At 44.5% G+C, this 21,240-nt stretch overlaps 1 protein-coding gene across 1 annotated transcript in view; it reads right to left on the bottom strand.

The window, feature by feature from the left end:
• The window catches only part of MREG (melanoregulin), a 75,002-nt gene extending 58,010 nt beyond the window's left edge, over positions 1-16,992 (bottom strand). Inside the window, exon 1 of the mRNA XM_033230346.1 lies at positions 16,528-16,992. Coding sequence (XP_033086237.1) covers positions 16,528-16,622 — 95 coding nt within the window. The 5' untranslated portion in view covers positions 16,623-16,992. The remainder of the gene's footprint in view (positions 1-16,527) is intronic.
• Positions 16,993-21,240: the final 4,248 nt, after the last annotated feature.

Raw genomic sequence — 21,240 nt, 5'->3', positions numbered from 1 at the left:
CAGCATGTGGTGCATGGAGCAAGGAAAATGAAGGGACATGAAGAAGAAAAGGTAATATGGGGTCAGACTAAAAGTAGTGCTGACGTCCAAGCTTCATTCTGAGAACTGCAACATTATCAACAGGCTTTTGAGCCATGTCAGGTCTGGATTTTAGAGAAATAACTCTGGGTGAAGGAAGAACAAGAAGATGGCTTAGGAGGGTGTCACAATCAACTGTCACATGGGGGTAGGTGTAATTTTCAAGCCATGCTCTTTGAAGTCCTGGTGTCAGGGGGCCTTGGGACCACAGTGGGGCAGGAATAGAGAAAGAGATGGACAGGGCTTCTCTGGCAGAGATAGAAAGAACCCACAAACCAACCACAACCAGAGCAGCTTCTCCATTCAAATAGTCTTTGTTAGAGCTAGAAGGAAGGTTGTTTGAGGAACAGGAAAAATGGGGTTCTATCGCTAAACAAATACATAATTTTGAACACTCTGAAATTATGATTGAGATAAAAGTAAGTGAGGTTGAGAGTGAGGGAAATAGCAGTGAGAGTGGCAATGAGGACTGATTCCAGCAGCATCTGAGAGGGGTGACAGCAGCCCATTGTGGGAGGCACAGAGATACCAGCAAAGGTGATGCCTTTAACTGCAATGTATGGGGCAGAAGCCAAGACTGACCTCATGAGTCTGCAGAATGTTCACGGAGATGTCAGGGACCTGGGTTTAGGAGCGAGGACAGGGCAGAGATCTAGGTGTGGGAGCAATACACAACATTTCATGGCATCACAGAAGCAGGTCAGAGAATCACAAGAACAGTCTTAGGGGATTAGGAGACAGAAGAGAATAGGTGAGTCCAGAAAGAGAGATCAGGCAGGACAAAGAGGAATGCCAAAGAGCAGGTGGACGCCAGAGAAGTGTCAATAACATGAAGGATGCTGACTCCAATTTCTTTCTGCAGCCGATGATATGCAACCACTGCATAATATATTCAGGGCTTGAGACAAGCGCTCCTGCATTCCACCCCTCATGTTACACAAGCATGGGTCCTGGTGTCAGGACCCATCCTTTGCAGATAGGGATAAGAATACTGCAGTGCTTGACTTCTTCTGGGCCAGGCAGCCAGCTGACAGTCCCCCCAACATGAGTTCCTGGGTGGGGATCTCAGACAAGCCACTGTCATATAACTCAATGTCCAAATGCCAGTGAAGCAGCTCAGATCATGACTACCTATGTGGATGCTCCCTGTACAAACCAGCAGGTTCCCCTGGGAGCTTGTCTCCAGGACGCACTGTCCTTGAGTCACCCAGACCTGGCACAGAGCTTCTACCAAGAGTGGCAACCATGGCTTCCAACATCACAATAAATGAACTTCTGGGGCAATGAAACCCTGGGACTTTTCCTGACATCGGTCTTCCATCTTCTCCCAGATGGGTTTCATTTCTATGTCTTGTCTCCTCAACAGGTGGGTCAGTTCCTCTAGGGCAGGGGTTGTATCCAGTTTCTCTTCTACATTTCTACATTTCTTTCCCACATCACCTAGCAGGGTCCTAGTACACAGCAGTTGCCTTAAAAGTACTTGTTGAATGCAACAAACTGCGCTGTAACCCCAAAATCTGCTGAAGGAAATCCCAGACATAACTCATGGTTACTGCCTTTTAAAAATTTCCCTAAAGCAGGAGCTTTAGAAAGGAGCCAGTATGCACCTGAAAAATCAGTAAAAATAACATTAGACCATGAATAATTTAGCCACCTTTTACTTTACTAAGCCACAATTTATTTTCCTATTTTAAAATGACGATCTCAGCTGCCTCCCTGGCCAGTTCCCCACCCTCTCACAACCTCTCTGTCTCTCTGTCCCTCCTCTCTCTAGCTGTCTTTGTCTCTCTTTCCTCTCTCTTGCTCTCTCTCACTCTCGCTTCTTTTCCTCTTTCTCTATGTCTCCTCTCCTCTCTCTAGCTGTCTCTGCATCTCTGTCTCTCCTCTCTTTCTCTCGCCTATCACATCCATCCACACACATACACACATGACTTCAGCCAGCATAAAACACTAGCCTCTCATCCTTAATCTACAAGCCCAAGTAAAGCTCTATAGGAAGGTCAACCCCAGCCTGTTTAGAAGTGCCCATGTCTCCAGAAGGTGAGTGCCTCCTGGGATCTCACCATATCTAGCCCTGCCCTAATTAGAAGCAGTGTTCCCCTAACAAGCCTCCAACTCTGCCTCGTCACTGATATTCAGGGAATGATGTAAATCAGGAAAGAGAACCAACGGCTATGCCCCTGGACGGGCAATGCCTCCCAGCAGTGGTAATCTCTGTGAGCTCCTGGGCCCTTCCCAGCAGGATCTGACCTGCTCGTGGCCACAGAGCAGCCTCTTCCACTCTGCCCCGCTCCCTCTCCAGACCCAGACCTGGCTCCTGTTTCGTTCTTATTCAGTAATTGCAAGGTTTCTTTGGGGCATAGGAAAGGTGGGGTGCCACTGTTAAATAAAGAAAGAACTTTTTTCAAAATACTGGTGAAAATGCACAGGGGCTGTGAGCTCATTCAGCAGCGTCAGAAGCATCTGTGAGAGTTGGCCTGGCTCACCGGATCCTGGGTCCGGTTCTCTGGGCCTGCCCCTTTCACTCCTTCACAGCCATCAGGTCAAGGTATCAAGCCACTTTGGACAGAGAAACTAGAACAGAGAGAAGCCTACAGCAAATGGCCTAAGGAGAAGCAGCTTTGGAACCTCTATGTATCCCAGACCATGAAGGGCTCTGGGGCCTGTGCCAAGAGAATTTAGTGCAAAGGCCCAGGGGTCTGGGCCTGAAAACCCCTGGGAAGACAGATGAGGGGAAGCAGACCAGAAATCAGAAACTTCCCTTTCCCTCCCTCCCCCATATCATGAGTTCTAAAAGGCTCTAAAGAAAGTGAGAGTGGTTGTTTTCCCCTGGCCACCATCTGCTGATGATAAATATTTTATTAACATCAGGCATTTGAGAGGTGGCTCTGAGATTACACACTAAGCTGCTTTTATTCTCAAAAGGTAGGGTGAGAAAAGTCTCAGATTTCACCCTTAATCCCACCCAGGGGAATGAGACCCAATCAATCCAGAGTCTTTTCTTTCAACATGATCTACAGCTAAACAAGAGACAAAGGTCTGTAGGTACTAACTTCTGCCTGGGGATACGGCTGCAAAGTGCCAGTCAGCATTGAAGCCATTTACCAAGAATTCCTCAGGATTCCTCACTACTAACAAGGGCTGCATGTAAAAGACCTTGGAAGGCTCCACAAAATACAGTGCACACAGGCTGGCTGCCGACACCAGCAGTTCCAGTGACTTTACTGCTCTCCCCACAGGCCATGTGGCAGTGGCCACTAGCTTAAGACTGAAACTCTGAAAACAGCAAGGAAAGAAAATCTCCAGTCAACAGCAATCAATGGTCCAGAAAAACAGGCTGCCAGGTCCACGCCCTTGACACTCACAGATTTTGGTCTGATTTCCTACTAGGAAGTCGCTGGCCTGCTACCTCCCCTGGCTTCAAGATCTTTCCCTTCTTCCCTCTATTGAGACCTCCCTGGGATGGAGAAGGTGAACCAAAGATCTTCTCTCTCTCCATCATCGCCTTCCTTCCCTCCTCACTCTCCTTCCTTGTCTTTCCTTCAGTCCTTCCTTTCTCCCTCTCCTCTTTTCTTTCTTTTTTTCTTTCTTCCCCCCTCTCTCTTCCTCTCCTTTCTTGGTTTCTGTCTCTCCCTCTTCTTCTCTTTCTCTCTCTCTTCTCTCTTTCTCTCCCTCTCCTCCTCTCTCTCTTTCCTTCTCTCTCATTCTCTCTTTCCTTCTCTCTCATTCTCTCTTTCCTTCTCTCTCATTCTCTCTTTCCTTCTCCTTTCTCTCTTTCTATCTCTCCTTCTTTTGTTCTTTCAGATACAGGCTTTGTCTTACCTAGTTGATCCAGTGTTTAAACATGTTTTATTCCCAAGTTTATTTCTTATTTTTTTTATTTATTTTTTATTTTTTGAGACAGAGTCTTGCTCTGTTGCCCAAGCTGGGGTGCCGTGGGGCGATTGTTCCATTGGTTCCAGCACTTTCCTCAGCACTTGCCACCTACACTCATGACCTCCTTCAACCCCAGAGATGTGACCTGCCTCAGTGTAAAGGAAGAAAAGCCCTGGGCACCCCTTTCCTGGCATCCCACTCTGATGTGCTCCTATCCTTTGGGCTTTCTATTCTCACACTGAGGCAGAGCCCCGTATGATGCTGCTTCACACATCTGTGCCCTGCTTTCGAGGCTTGAAGATGGTCCTTACAGGCACCCTGTGAAGCAAGCACTGTTATGTCATCCAGCTGAGGAAATACGAGGGCTCAGGAAGATAAGACCCAGTCCTTGGTGTCTCCTCTGCGCTCATTCACATCTGGTCACTTCATCTAGTGCCACGCCTTTAAACATCATCTACATGAGGAAGATTCCTGAATTGGAATCCCCAGCTCAGTACTCTCTCCCAAATTTCAAATTTCCCATCTCCACTGGGATGTCTCACAGAAAACACAAGCTCAGTGTGGTCCAGACCAAGCACCTGATCTTCCCACTAAACCCATCCACAGGCTCCCCACTCAGATGATGGCAACTCCATCCTTCCCATTGCTCAGGCCAAGACCCTTGACGGCATCCCCCACTCCCTCATCCCCTACATCCTATCCATCAGAAAATCCTATTGGCTCCACATTCAAAAACCATCCACCTCTACCACTACACCCTGAGCCAAGGCCTCTTACGTTTTGCAAAAGAATTTCTGCAGTTGTCTTTTTTACCCACCTATTTCTCTTTATTAACAGGATGGCCAAAGTGATCATTTTAATATGTAAATCAGATCATGTCATCCCTCAGCTCAAAACCTGCCAGTGGCTAACCCATTTGGCCTACGGGATAAGCCAAAGTCCTGCAGTGGTCCACAGGCCTGCAGTGACAGTCCCACCACCCTGTCCTCTTCGGTTCCCTGAACCCATCAGTCACACTCTGACCCCAGGGCCTTGCACTGGCTGATCTCCATCTGCCTAGAATGTTTTTCTCCTGACAGCCATATCCTCACTCCTCCCTCTCCTGCAAGTCTTTGTTTAAACACCACCTCCTCAACAAGGCCTGCCCTGACCAACCTATTTAAAATTGCAACATGCTCCCTCCCTTGCTCTACTTTTGTTTCCTACATACTTATTTATCTTATTTATCTCCTAGTTTACTTATTACTGTTTATTGTGCCCCCCACCACTACCACCGCCACTAGGACTAGAATAAAAGCCACTAGGACAGGGATCTGCATCTACTTTGCTCAGTGATATATCTCAAGTGCTTAAAACAGTGCCTGGCAGGAGAATCACTTGAACTCAGGAGGCGGAGGTTGCAGTGAGCTGAGATCGTGCCAATGCACTCCAGCCTAAACGACAGTTAGACTCTGCCTCAAAAAAAAAACAAAAAAACAAAAAAAAACCAGTGCCTGGCACATAGTAAATGCTCAATAAATATTTCCTGACCCAATGCACCCTTGTTTCCCAAGTTCACAGGGCTCTAAACTGTACAGATGAGTATGACTCTGTGTCTTCAGGCTCACAGATGAGCTCCTAACATTTTTTAGCTGTTTAAATTTATGAAAATTCGCCCTACAGTCTTGTGGAAGGAAGCAGATGATAAGCACATATGTTTATGTCACATGATATTCAGGACTATAAAGAAATACATAGTGAGTAAGGGACACAGTGAAGAGTGGGGCACGGTTTTAAGAGAATGGTCAGGGAAGAATGTTCTGATAAAATGACTTTGAGCAGAGATCTAAATAAAGTGAAGGAGTTATCCACACAGAAAACTAGAGAAAGAGTCTTCAAGGCAGGGCAGGCAGGAAGTGTAAAGGCCATGAGGCAGGGGTGTGGGTGGTATATTTGAGGAACCAGGGGCAGGCCAGTATGACTGAAGGATGAATAATTAATTTCACCTTATATGCTGACTTTAAACCATACTTAATAGCCCCAAACTGGAAACCACCCAAAAGTCCACCAAGAGCAGAATAGGGGAACAAAATGGAATACACTCTAAAGCAATAAGAACCATGAACAAGCCTACACACAACAACACGGAGGAATCTCACAAAGCTCCACCAACAAAGTGAGTTCTATGAGAACACACAGTTTGATCCCATTTATGCAAAGTTTAAAGGCAGGCAATACAAAAGTACATCTTTAAGGTGCACACATAGGTGGGAAAGCTAGAAGTCTAGATATGATCAAGGAGGAGATAAGGGGCTGGCAATAGCTATCTCTCACCATGGGAGGTGGTTACAGGAGTGTTCACTTTCTAGTCATTCTTTTTATTTTATTTATTTATTTATTTATTTTTGAGACAGGGTCTACCTCTGTCACCCAGGCTGGAGTGCAGTGGCGCAGTCTTGGCTCACCGCAGCCTCTGCCTGCCAGCTTCAGGTGACTCTTCTTTCTTAGCCTCCAGGGTGGCTGGGATTATAAGTGCTGCCACCACACCAAGCTAATTTTTTTTTTGTATTTTGAGTAGACACGGGATTTCACCATGTTGGCCAGGCTGGTCTCGAACTCCTGACCTCAAGTGATGCACCTGCCTTGGCCTCTCAAAGTGCTGGGATTACAGGCTTGAGCCAACAGCATCCAGCCTATAGTTATTCTTTATACTGAACATATTTGTGTATGTTTTTTTGTCTGTAATATCACATATTCGAACACATGTTTTTAAAAGATTTTTGTTAAAAAAAAAAAAAAAAGCTAAGTAAAAGCCGATTCAGGACAGTGTCAAACAGTTCAGGGTTCTTTTATTGCACACTGTATCACCAAAATTATTTCCTAAAAGGGCACAAAAGAATAGAGTGCACGGTATGTAACTGTCACAAAACAACGATTTATTAACAAGACTAAAACAACTTCAGTTGCTAATGGAATAAACTATTTTACCCAGCATTTAAGCAGAGTTTACTTTTTAAACATAGGTGGTGTACTGATAAGATCACTTCAAGATTCTAGAGAATAAAAAGTTCCAGCAAACTCTCACATGATGTATAGGAGAAAAAAATTTCATCTTCTCAGGAACTTCCAACGTCACTAAGACTGACTAATGCAAGTCACAAAAAAAGAAGAGGGATGCTGTGGCTTTCTGGGGAAGAAAACCTTTAAAAGTCATCCTTGTGAATTTTGGACAGCTGACTTCTTATAAACAGCTTCCCTCCTACTTGTTGGGCATATTCATGCCCCTTTGGCCCTCCCCTATCACTCCCCTGCCTTTCAAGCAGGCAAAAGTGCCAGCCTTGCAATGAGAATCTTCCATCTAGGGCACTTTCCTTCAGTACAAACCCTTTGTGCCCCTGCAGGCACTTCCTGTGAATCACTGTCTGGCCCCGGAGCTTTGTAAACTGCAGGTTTCTGCAGGAAGCCACAGATGAGGTGTGCCAATCTTCCCAATCTGCTCAGAGACCTGGCTCTGCAAAATCCAATAGTATGTGGTGGGAAAAGTCAGGCCATCTGGGCCCCGGTCTGAGAAATCTCACTGACATAAACATACTCGTCAACACTCTCTAAAAGCCCTTCCAATGGGGAGAAGACGATTTGATCAGCTCCAAGGTCACAAGTCCACACTGTAAAATGAAAAACTCTACAAATGTGAAAGATTGTGATACTTCTAGAGTTGGTGGTGATTCCCTTTTACATGTTGTGAGCCCTGCCTTACCCCCACCCTTCTTTCCCACTGGCACCTGGTTTCCCTAGCCTCAATGCAGGAAAAGGCCCAGTGTTTCTGGACCCCAGGCTGTAACAATTCAGGGACAGATTCAAACTCCAAACACAATTTCTAACACACACCACATACGCAGTTAGTTCCATACCTCTCGGTGCACCAGAAGGGCTCTGCTCTTTCTATGGCATTGAAATCTACTAGCATATGAATCTCAGTTCAACCATGTGTGCCTCTAAGCAAGTTACTGAAGTTCTCTATGCCTCAGTTTCCTCAATGGCCAAGTGGGGATGGCGGACATAATTCCAGCCAATCCTCATTATTTGCAGATTCTCTATTTGAAAATTCGCCCACTCATCAAAATTTACCTGTAACCCCAAAATCAATACTAGTGATGTTTCCAAGGCCATTCGTGAACATGCCTAGAATGGAAAAAAATTTAGAGTTGCCTGAGATGCACAACCCAGATGCGGTCAAAAGGCAATACTCAGGCTTCTTGGTTCAGCTATCAGATTGGAAACAAGTGTCCTTTTTGTGATCACTTAGCAACATTTTATTTATTTATTTATTTTGAGATGGAGTCTCGCTCTGTCATCCAGGCTGGAGTGCAGTGTCTCAATCTCAGCTCACTGCAACCTCCGCCTCCAGGTTCGAGTGATTCTCCTGCCTCAGTCTTCAGAGTAGCTGGGATTACAGGCATGTGCCACCACGCCCAGGTAATTTTTGTATTTTTAGTAGAGACGGGGTTTTACCATGTTGGCCAGGCTGGTCTCATACTGCTGACCTCAAGTGATCCACCTGTCTTGGTCTCCCAAAGTGCTGGGATTACAGGTGTGAGCCACTGCACCTGACCCCCATTTAGCGGCATTTTTTTTTTCATTTTTGTACTTTTAGCTGGCAATTTCACTGTTTAGAATATCTCCCAAAATGTAGTGCTGAAGTGCTAACATACATGTTGGATAAGCTTCACTCCAACGTGGGATATAGGGTGTTGCCCATGAGTTCAATATTGATAGATCAACAATATATATTAAATAAGGTGTCTTTAGGCAGAAACCCAAAAAACAACGTTATGTATTGATTGGTTGACAGGGATCTAATCCTGCCATCGGCTCACAGGAACCTAACCCTGTATTTCTCCTAGGAACAATGGTTCAGTATTCACTAATTCAGTGTTCAAGTGACTTTACAGAATCTAACTACCACAGACAACAAGAATCAGCTGTGCCTCATAGGGCTATGGTGAGGATTTTATTAACAGATACAGAAGAAATGGTTTAGTTTGAGTCATACTGCTTGGGGCAGAGACTGAGTTGAGGAGGAAAGTGTCTCTGACAGGGAAGTTCATCTTACCTGCCCTCATGCTCCTGATCCTGCACAGATTGGGCTTGTGATAGACTAGGCACTGTTGTAAATGCTTTCTATCTGTGGGTCATTCGGGAAAATTCAGTTTGTTTGGAATTTGACCCACACCTGAAGGCCCTGATCAATTTCTTTTTAGAATGATCCTTTTGTGGGCACAAAATAGTCATCTAGAGCAAACTGAGATTTTATTTTACTTTTCCCTCACAGGAATTCAGGCACTGTAGAAAAATAAAACAGTGACATCTGTTCTCCATTCATTGCCTGCAGAGGGCATCAAGTTTGTTATCATGAATGGAAGCTGCAGGTGGGCATCGAGATGAACAAGGAGCAAAATAGATTTGGAAGCTCATTATATGGTCCTCTTGGGTGGCTTAAGAGAGAGCCACGCATAAAAACATAGCTATCGTTGTTCATTCTTTCCATTTCTTCTTTTGCTTTTGAAAAATCAGACAGATGTAATGATGTTTATCAGTTATTAACAGCTAATAGAAATTAGAGAGTAACAATTGTACTTCCCTGAAAAAGTTCAAAGTAACCCTTGTGAAAGATCCCTCGGTGCATGACGTTTACACCACAGCCAGCTCTTTTGTGTCCTGACTCAGCATCTCCCAGGCCTCTGATGTCTGTATTAGTTCCTACACGGCAGTAGGCTCCATGGTGCCAGAGGACCTGAGCATCTCTCTCTCCTTAAAGGTGACTGCAGCTGTGCCACCAGGAACACAAACATGCTCAGAAGAATCACATGTTCAAGCGATTCTCCTGCCTCAGCCTCCCAAGTAGCTGGGATTACAGGTGCCCACCACCACGCCTGGCTAATTTTTTTTTTAATTTTTATAGAGACGGGGTTCACCATGTTGGCCAGCCTGGTCTCAAACTCCTGACCTCAGGTGATCGGCCTGCCTCGGCCTCCCAAAGTGCTGGGATTACAGGTATGACCCACCGCACCTGGCCTCAGGTAGATTTTTATATGGCAAGAGCATGCTCTTATCACTGACAGAAGAAAGCCATGCTACAAAAGTGAAATAATAACCAATGCTTTGGGCTCACACATCTTTCCAAAGGCATTCTGTAATGGGTTGAATAGTTTCCCCCCAAAAGATATGTCCAAGTCCTAATCCCCAGTAGCTATAATTATGACCTTATTTGAAAACAAGGGCTTTGCAGATGTAATTAAGTCAAGGATCTTGAGATGAAATCATCCTAGGTTTTAGGGCAGACTCTAAATCCAATCACTGGTGTCCTCAAGAGAGAAAAGAGAGGGATATTTGAGACACAGAGGAGAGACACATCAAAGATGAAGGGAGGCAAACAATGAGGCTCTGTGGCCACAAGCCAAGGGACACTGGGAGCCACCAGAAGCTGGAATCAGTGAAAAATGATTCTCCCCTAGACCCTTTGGAAGGACTGTGGCCCTGCTGAAACCTTGATTTCGGACTTATGGCTTCTAGAACTGTGAAAGAATAGATTTATCTTGTTTTAAAGCTACCACATTTATGGGAAGTGGTGGTGGCAACCCCAGAAAACTGGTGATTACATACTCCAAGTATTTCTTTTAATTAATAACATGAAATTTTGAACCAAAAGCCACTCACTATTTTACAGACAAATGATCAATGATCTAGCCACACCAAAACAATCCATTTGCATCATTATCCTCTCCTCAATGCATACCGGTTTATTGTTGTTGTTGTTGTTTGATCACTATTTACCCTGTTTTAGAAATGTGGTCAGTGTAGGGGAGAGTAGCATACAGAACCTCAAACCTTATACGGACGGTTGATATTGTGACTCTTAGATGACTCAGTCCTAAAATTGGGGAAAACGTGAGAAAACAGTAAGTAGATGATTCAAATATTTGGGACTGAAGCCTGGGTTAGGATCAAGGCTGTGTTAGAATCAGGCCATGTGTCCTTTCTCCAGGCCCAGACTTGTTCTTCCTTCCACAAAAATTGCTTCCATAAAAATTGCTCCTTCCATAAAAATAAAAATTCCTTCCATAAAAATTGCTCACTCAAAATTATTCACTGCTGAGACAACTCTGGACAGAAGAGTTAGACAAAAGATCAGGATTCATATTTCCTGGGTCTTCAGCCTCCTTCCGGGCACTACCGCCAGCCTCACTGCTCTGTATTCCACGTCGGGTCAAACAGAACGTCAGCTAACACAAGTCCATGGGCAGAGGACAATCAAGCCTGGAACAGCCCTTCAAGATCATGATTAAAGTCTGATCTCCTTATTCTACAAAAGAAGAAACTAAGGTTCAAGGAAGTTAGGAGACTTCCCCAGGATCTCACAGCTGGTTAATAGCTGGGATGAGGACCCTGGTCTCCTAACTCCCACTAGGCTTGGTTCATAGAGCCAGTATGCATCATGTTTAAGAAAACTAAACACAGATTCAGTGTAAAGGTCACCACTGCAGGTGAGAGCAGGATGCGGCTATGGAGAAATATGTGCATCACTCAACTCTATTTAATGTTTTCTTTCTTAAGGTGAGTGCTAGGGTAGCTAGCTATGGGTATTAGCTTTATTATTCTTCACAATATTTTGCTTTAAATACCATTTAAAATTTTTACACATAGAAAGCAATTAATAAACAAACATTCATTGTAATTATTACTATTCAAAAAGTATGGGCCAGATGCGGTGGCTCATGCCTGTAATCCCAGCACTTTGGGAGGCCGAGGCGGGAGGATCATGAGGTCAGGAGTTTGAGACCAGCCTGGCCAACATGGTGAAACCCCGTATCTACTACAAATACAAAAAATAGCTGGGCATGGTGGGGTGCACCTGTAATCCTAGCTACTCAGGAGGCTTAGGCAGGAGAATTACTTGAATCCAGGAGGCAGAGGTTGCAGTGAGCTGAGATCATGCTATTGCACTCCAGCCTGGGCAACATAGTAAGACTCCGTCTCGAGAGAGAAAAAAAAAGGATTTATTCAGTTCTTATTCCATGTAGACCACTGTGCTGGGCACCACAGAGGATACTAAGGTAAGATTCAGCCTCTCCAATTTCACTGGAACTATACCACCCACCTTATAACGTAATACTAGGCAAAATGCAGTAAGTGACTCGAGGGGTAAAAAGAAAGAAACGAGATACCATAACTTCTTGGGGAGAATTTCTAAGACTTCATCAAAAAGGTGGCAACTGAAAAGGTAGTCTTTAAAATCTGAGCAGAGTTTTAAAAAGTAAAGAAAACAAAAAGGTGTCTCTGCTAACAATTATGGCATTGGCGATGGCACCAGGAAGAAAACCTGCATGATGAGGTTGATCACAGACAAAAAGACTAGAGAAAGCAAAATCAGAGAAGCCAGGGCAGCAGAAAATGCAAAAGAAAGGATGAATAGTCTGCACAGAGGTACTCCATGTACACTGAGAAAAGAACATCCAATTTCTTTCTCTTTCAAGAGAGCACTTTTCATGTAATTATACCAGAGGCAGAAACCAGATTTCAGTGCCTGGCAAACAGTAGAAGCCCAATAACTACTCACTTAATAAATGGATGCTACCCAAATGGATGCAATCCTTCAGTCCCATCTTGAGCATCAGCATTTAGAGCTGTGCTTCTCAAAGGGTGTTCCTAGACCACCTTCAGCAAAACTATCTGGTATACTTACCAAAATGCAGAATTCTAGGCTCCACCCCAGACCCAGTGAGTCACAATCTTTAGGGATAGGTCCCAAAAGCTGCATTTTAAGCAAATTTACCAGGTGATTCTAAGTGGGGGGAAAATACAAAGGTGAAGAAGCAGGTGGGGGTACAGTTTACTATTCTTTAAAGACGTTTGTGCGTTATACAGTGAACAGCAGAGAACAGGAGTTGAAGGGCAGGACCACAGCAAGATAAATTTTTAGTTGGGGGAAGCCTCAGCAGATTTCTAGACAAAGGGGAAAGAAAGAAAGAAAAGAAAGGAAAGAAAGGAAAGAAGGAAGGAAGGAAGGAAGGAAGGAAGGAAGGGAGGGAGGGAGGGAGGGAGGGAGGGAGGGAGGGAGGAAGAGAAAAGGAAAGAAAGAAAGAAGGAAAGAAGAAGGAAGGAAGGAGGAAGGAAGGAAGGAAGGAAGGAAGGAAGGAAGGAAGGAAGGAAAGAAGGAAGGAAGGAAGGAAACTAGTGGGCCAGAGAGAAATACAGATGCAAATCAGAGAAAGCACAGGCATTCCCCCCGCAGGGACATGGTTCCAGAAAAAGAAAAAGGACCAAAGTCAAAAGGACCAATGTCATCAGTGGTATTGTCAGTCTGGCAAATGAGCTGGGACCAAGCATTGTTTTTCCTGAATGAACAGAGTCCCTGGTGCATTTTGGAAAAGGACTGGAGGTGACCATGCACACAGGTGACAAATGTCTTCCCTGACCTCACCTCTTCCATGCACTATTGCCTTAGGGAGCGAAAACACGGAAACCATTCTTTCAATCAGTAAAGGATTTGGTTTGGGAATAAAAGATGTCTGAACAAAACTTTTTTTATAGATGGAAAAAATTGACATGAAGAATGATGCTCTTAATAAAATAATAATTCAGACCATCCGCCCACAGGATTTCACCACATCAAGATTTCAAACCAGTCATTTTTGTATATAGCACGCCAGCTTCTCAAAAAGTTAGATATACTGTTACTATATGGTCCACCAACTCCACTCCTAGGTATTTACCCAAGGGAGCTGAAAACACACATCTACACAGAAATCTGTATGTACTTGAATGTTCACAGCAGCACTCATAATAGCCCAAAAGTAGAAACAATCAAAATGTCAATCCACTAATGAATGGATAAGCAAACTGTGATAGAGTCACACAATGAAATCTTCAGCCATAAAAAGGAATGAAGTGCTGATACACGCTAAAGCACAATGAACCTTGACACCATTCTGTGAAGTGAAATAAGCCAGATACCTAAGGCCACATATTGCATAATTCCATTTATACATAATGTCCAGAACAGACAAATCCATAGAGTCAAAAAGTAGACTAGTGGTTGCCTCAGTGGGGGCAGGAAGAGAGGGAAGAGTGACTGCAAAAGGGCATAGTGTTTCTTTTTGGGGGTGATGAAACCTGCTGGAATTAGATAGTGCTCATGCCTGCAATCCTAGGACTTTGGGATGCCAAGGTGGGTGGATCATGAGGTCACGAGTTCAAGACCATCCTGGCCAGCATAGTGAAACCTCATCTCTACTAAAAATACAAATAAAAAGTAGCCAGGCATGGTGGCGGGCACCTGTAGTCCCAGCTACTCGGGAGGCTGAGGCAGGACAATGGCGTCAGCCTGGGAGGCGGAGCTTGCAGTGAGCCGAGGTCACGCCACTGCACTCCAGCCTGGGCGACAGAGCGAGACTCTGTCTCAAAAAAAAAAAAAAGGTAGTGGTGATGGTTGCTCAACTTTGTGAATATACTAAAAACTACTGAATTGCATACTTTAAAAAAATTTTAAATCAACTAAAAAAAGTTTTCAGATCCAATCTTCAGATGCCTTGTATAGGAAAGAACCTGCAGGTACCCATATACACACATGCCACTGTTCCATGTATCCATTAATAAGCTGTTCTTCCCAAATATTCTTACATGGAAATGATGCCAGTATGACACTAAACCACATGAGACCAGTCCACTCATACCCACATGCTCAGAATAACAATGATAATTAATTACTACAATTTATTGAGTGTTAACCATGTGTCACACTCTCTACTAAGCACTTTATATGTATTATCTCTTTTCATCTCTCACAGCAACCCTTTGAATTATGTACCATTATCATCCCCATTTTACAGATGAGGAAATTGAGGCACAAATAATTTTAATAACTTGTGCCAGGTCACCCAGTTGGGTGAGCAGACTCCTTCCAGGCAACCTGATTCACAAGCACTATGCTATTCCGCTCCAATTGACCCTGGGGCTTTCTAAAATCACATGCAAAATTCACTGACTTGTACTCACTGGATAGAAGCCAAGACAGGAGAGGGTCTAGATCTTAAAACCACCAGAACTATTAACTGAAACAGCAATCCTGGACAGAAAACTGGAAATACTCAGGCCTCTGAGGATGAAACTAAGCTCAAGCCTGTATTTCATGTTACTAAGAGCCCTGACAAGTTCAGCATATAACCTAAGCATAAAATTCTAGATTGTAGTTGCCCACTACCTATTAGATTAGAGATAGATTATTCCATTTCTCCCTACCCACAATAATCTAAACATCTAAGTGGGAGTGCCATCAACAAGAGCAATCAAAAACACCGTGTACTGTGTGTATGACTTTATATATATAATATACAAGAGTTACATGTTTATATACATGTGTGCTCACCAAACAGCAAGGAGTAGATGGTAATTTCTAAGTCCTACATCCTACAAGAAGAAGATGGATAAGGGCAAAGTAATCAAAGAAGATTGCTTGAGAAGGCCTTCAAAACAGCTTTTGGTAAGGAGGAGCAAGGATAAAGGTCACCACTTGAGGGAGGGTTGGAGCAAATGAGTGGATTATTCCCACGGCCGCAAGAAGTGTACACTGTTTAATGTACTGGAAAATCACAGTGGACAGACAGGAAGGGGTTATGTAAGATCTCCAAAGTCAAGGGGGTGTTTGGACTTGATAGAGTAAGAAAAGGTAAATCATCCCTTAGAAAAAGTTGTGCAAGCTGTGTTACGTGACTTGCATACTTCAGAGAAAGAAACCCTGGCTTCAGTATTGGCTTACTCAACCCTGGAGTTCCACCTGAAATACTGTTTCCTAATTCCATTTTAAATATTCTGTTTCTGTCATGTCTACCCCTGAGGCATGACCTAGTCCAGCCTCGATTTCAGCAAACTCGAGATAGAAAACCATTGCTTAAAATCACAGCCCTGAACAAAACTGGGCTGGTATGGTCTCTTCACAAAGCCTCTTAGCTTATTGCTAATGAGAATTACATTTCCTCACCCTTCATAGCTTAACCTGTAATGAATCAACATCCTAGTGAATAGGCTGCCCCTTGATGAAACATGCATTTTTTTCATGTGAAAAATATTTCCTCGTACTCAGTCACTGGAATTGTCTTCTCTGGGTAACAGAATTTAATGAGAAATAGACAACTTTTTTTGCTGAATGACACAGAAATCCACAGTCGCCCGTTTCACTGTAATATACCGATCAAATACCCAGTCACAGTTGTATTTTATCAGACCCCTATGGAAACTTCTGATCAACTTCTCTCCCTTACTTCCCTGCCCAGGCAGGACACCCGAATTCTTGGCACTTTGTACAGACATCCAGCTGGGTCTCAGGTGTCTCCGAAGATTTGTGCTTTTCGGCAAAAATCTTACCCAAGAATTAAACGCAAAACATCCTATAAGGAACCAAGGGGCTGAGATGGCGCCTCCGCGTGCCCTACTAGCAAGCCCACCTCCCTAACTCACACAAGCACACAGGTGTCCACACTCCCGGCGCCCGGCCTCGGCCCAGGTAAGCCCAGATCCCGGCCCGGGCGGTGCACCCACCTGACCAGGGGCTCCTTCTCAGGCAGGGCGCGCTCCTCCAGGCACTTGCACCGGCAGCAGCAGCACACGGTCCTCAGCCAGTCCCTCAGCCCCATGGAGAGCGAGGGGCCCCACCGGCGCCGGAAGGCTGGGGGCCAGTCGCCGCGGCGAGCGATCGAGGCTGGGGCGCGGCCACCGGGCCGGCGTCCAGGTGCGGGGACAGCTGCAGCCCGGGCGTCGCGTGCTGGTCCGCGCGCATCACGCCGCGGCCGGGGACGCGGGCGAGGGCTGCAGGCCGCGCGCCCTCCTCTACTTGCGTTTTGTTTGGGGCGTGAGTTTTCTTGGGGCTTTTTTCCCTCTCTTTTAATTCCCCGAGCGCAATTTGGGGCGCATGCGTCCCCGAGACGCCCCGCTGCCGCCCTCTAAGGGGGAAGCAGAGACTCCAGCCAGTCCTCAAAATCCCAGGGCACCGAAGACTGGCAGCCAGGCTGGGGGAGGGCGGAGAGGGGAAAGCCCTGGAGCCACAGAGCACGAGGTTGGGCTGAATCTATTCATACCTTTTATTGGCTTCACTGCGCGAGGAAATTAAAGTTCTTCATCCACCCCCACCCCCACGCCTTCAAAGCAGAGTTTTGGGCATGTTTTTGATGTCAGCTCCACACAGAGAAAAAGTTACCAAAAGAGCATGGATTGATGCATCTAGACGTAGGAGTTTGTTGTTGTTGTTGTTGTTGTTTTTTAAGTAATATATTTACAATGATTTGAAAAATTGTTTTCAAACCTCCTAGTCCTTAAGTAGCCCCTATTTGTGAAGCAACCACTTGTGAGTTTCCAGAGTTATTTATTTATATGCAGTTGTGTTTATTTGTGCTTGTAAAAACTTGTTAATATATGTGCCTGTCCTCCTCCCTTTGACCCAGACAGCGGCAAACTCCACACATTTCTGCACCTGGTTTGTTTGACTCAGTGTATCATGGAGGCTGTCCCATGTCAGCGCGTGGATATCCTCCTCTCATTTTAACAGTTTCATGCTAAGCAGTTTTAAGGATGCCCACACGTTACTTACTCAGACCTCTATTGATGGACACATGGGGTGGATTCCAGCCTTTTGTTATTAAGATAATGCTGCAGTGAACGTTCTTGAACCAACGTATTTGAACACATCTGCAAGAATATCTATTGGATAGGCCGGGTGCGGTGGCTCACCCCTGTAATCCCAGCACTTTGGGAGGCCGAGGGGGGGGCGGATCACGAGGTCAGGAGATCGAGACCCTCCTGGCCAACATGGTGAAACCCCATCTCTACTAAAAATACAAAAAATAGCCGGGCGTGATGGCACGCTCCTGTAGTCCCAGCTACTCAGGAGGCTGAGGCAGGAGAATCACTTGAACCCGGGAAGTGGAGGTTGCAGTGAGCCGAGATCACACCACTGCACTCCAGCCTGGGTGACAGAGCAAGACTCCGTCTCAAAAAAAAAAAAAAAAAATTAAATTAAATTAAAAACAAAAAAGAATATCTATTGGATAAATGTTTGGCAGTTGAATTGCTGGGTCATTGGTCTGGTGCCTTTTTAATTTTGATGGATCTTGCCAAATTGCTCCCCAAAGAAATAATCCGAATTTGCACTCTGATATATTTCAGCAACATATGAAAGTGTCTACTTCCCTATACCCTGGCCAAATACAAGGTTCAATCTGAAGTGTTGTCTTTTCCAGTCTGATTTATTCAACAAATATTTATGAAGCATCTCATCTGTTATGTGCCAGGCATTTTCTAAGAGCTGGGAATACAGCAGTGAATGAAACAAATACGAATCTTTACTCTCATGGAGCAAACGTTCTAGTGGGAAGTCAGACAAACAAAGCATTATTCAGTATGTTAGGAGTCGATATGTACTATGGAGAAAAATAAGGCGAGGAAGGGAGTAAGAAGTGCCAGGGAGAGAGGGGTGTGTGTATGTGTGTGCGTGCGCGCACATGTGCGTGCGTGCGCGCGCGCGCGCGTGTGTGTGTTGCGTGGAGGGGAGTGGTGCCTGCACTTTTAAATGAGGTGGTCAGGGAAGGCCTCGCGGAGACTATGATATGTAAGAAAAACTTGAAGGAGGTGAGCAAGCTAGCCATGATACTGCCAGGAAGAGTATTTCAGGCAGAGAGAAAGCTATGGGCAAAACCCTAGAGGAGGGAGAATGAACTATAGGGTACCTGTGAGAGAGTATGGACTCCAGGGGCCCTAGAGAGAAGGGGGCCATGGAAGGGGAAGAGTTATAGGAGATAGTGGAACATGGGACGTTGTAGGACATTGATTGCAAGGACTCTGGATTTTGCTCCACATGAGCTGAGCAAATCTTCGGAGGTTTTTGAGTAGAGGGAACGATATGGTCTGACTAAGATGGTAATAGGATCCACTGGCTGCTGTCTTGAGAAAAATCTAGGTGTCAAGGGAGATGTATATGGAGGCCATTCTAATAGCCCGGGTGACAGATGACAGTGGTTTAGACCAGGGTGGTGGGTGGTAGCAGTCTAGGTGATAAGGAATGACTGGACTCTGGATGGAATTTGAAGGTAGAGCCAACAGAATATGCTGAAGGATTGTAAGAGTGTGAAAAAGAAAAAAGAAAAAAGTGAGTCCCAAGTTTTGGATTTATAAACTTGCAGGCTGAATCTCCACTGGCTGAGATAGAGGAGTGTGGGAGGAACCGGTTTGGAGGGTGAGGAGGAGGAGCAAGAGCTTATGAAAGTGTCAGTCCTCATGGGTGGTGAATTATTTTTAAAAATGTCTTACTACACATAGGTTTGTCCTGTTCCAGCTACAGTGTGAGGCTGAAGGGACTTACCAAGTACATATTCATTGAGAGGCTACTAACAGATAAGTAAAAATAACAGAAGGTCCCTGCAGCCTCTGGCTTAGCTGAGGAGACAGGATATGGACCCATCATGAAACATTAACAGGATGTGACAGAGAACCAGCTGTCACCAGACAGCACAGGACTGTGTTGTCATGCCCACACTATGTCGCTTACCACTTGCACCTGGTGCCAGGATGAAGGCTGAGTGTGGTTTTAGAAAGCACACTTCCTACTGGCTGGAAAATCCCCTGGTAAAAATGACTATATTCTGAAATTGGATTTTGGATTTTAAGATAATCTACCTAGGTTCAAGTAGAAAGTGGGTAAAGGAGGGTCCCAAAATGTGAACTCAGCAAGAAAATGAAATCTAGGGACGGACAACTACTAGTAACTATTGGATTTGCTGAGAATGGAGTAATTGGAGCATTCAGCTCCTGGAAAATATAGGTGCTGTGCCCCATTACTAACTTTGATTTTTAAACATGTCACTTATTTTTCTGAACCTCAGTTTTCTAATCTGTGAAATAGAGGTGACAAGTCTTACCCTATTCAACACAGTTGTGAGACTCAAATGAGACAGTTTTAAAACCTTTATAAAACCCTGAAGAAATATCAGAATTCAATATTATTAAACAAATTCAAATAATATAGGCCTGTTGGGGGAAATGTCTGCTCCAGCATTACTTGGCTTGCATATGACATTTGTACCTCTGCAATATACTGACATCTTTTATGTGGTTTGTTTCAGACAGGGTATTTATAGAAAGCCACAAAACTACATCTATTTAACAAACTTGATCAAGAGGTTAATGTCCTGCCTTGCTAAGGATTATGTCGAATGTTTGCCAACTCTAACAGTTACTAACATTTTTAAAATTAATTTTAAGTTCTAAAACTTCTAAATGAAATAGTCTTCTAAAAAATTGGAATATTACAGTTCAGATTTCCTCTGTTGACTACCCACAACACTAATCCCCTTTCTACCTCCACCCCCCACATTCCCCAGGGTAACCATTATTATCAATATGGTACAAACCTTTTTCTGGACACATAAACACATATGTGCTTGTGATGTAGCATCATTGTGTGTGCTGTTATTATCAGTGAGTTTTGTTTTATTTTGTTTATCTAAAAGGCATGCATGCATCTATTTGCAAGCTTTATCTACTTAATAATATGTCTTGGAAAGCAATGCTTGTTAGTATACATAATACTACCTCATTCTTATTAACTGATGGGAGTATTCTGTTTATTAAGTTTTAAGGGATTTTTAGATCAGTATTTTTCTTAGCATTCATCTTCCCAGAATTTTAGTGCCTTCATAGTTTCCTTGTTGATAAATTACAACTTTGATAGGAATGAAAACACGACCAAACTCTCCAGTTTCACATTCAAATGTGGTAGCTGAGATCACATTTTGACAATCCCATTTCCTATTTCAGATAGCATTCACAGGGGAGCAGCAAGCTTCCCCTTTTTTAGAGTGGTGCTAGATGGCTCCTACTGCCTGAGTTGAAGCCAACACCGCCAACCACAGGCAGCAGCATCTGACTTTTACCAAGAGCCCCCTTGGCACCTGATGTCCGGGGAGTAGGCAGTCCCCTGACATCAGTGACTCACAGACCCATTATCTCCTTGTTTCCAAGGCAGACCTGCTGGCTCCTATTTTCAGATTTCCCCATAGCAGGGGAAACTCTAGAGTCTGGTTTGAAAACAACTAGTAGAATTTGCAGGCCCCTCTCTTTAAGAATTTTTTGACGACTTCTGGGAGTTAGAGGAAAAGGCATAGGCAGGGAGGAAGAAGTAATTAAATTCAAAACATTTAAGCTCCGCCCAGGCATGGTGGCTCATGCCTTTATAATCCCAGCACTTTGGGAGGCCAGTGTGGG

This window comes from Trachypithecus francoisi, unplaced genomic scaffold (genome assembly GCF_009764315.1).
Source record: "Trachypithecus francoisi isolate TF-2019V2 unplaced genomic scaffold, Tfra_2.0 Lachesis_group13, whole genome shotgun sequence".
In the NCBI taxonomy this organism is placed as follows: Eukaryota; Metazoa; Chordata; class Mammalia; order Primates; family Cercopithecidae; genus Trachypithecus; species Trachypithecus francoisi.
The sequence above is the reverse complement of the archived record's forward strand: the minus strand, read 5'-3'. Positions and strand labels throughout refer to the sequence as shown.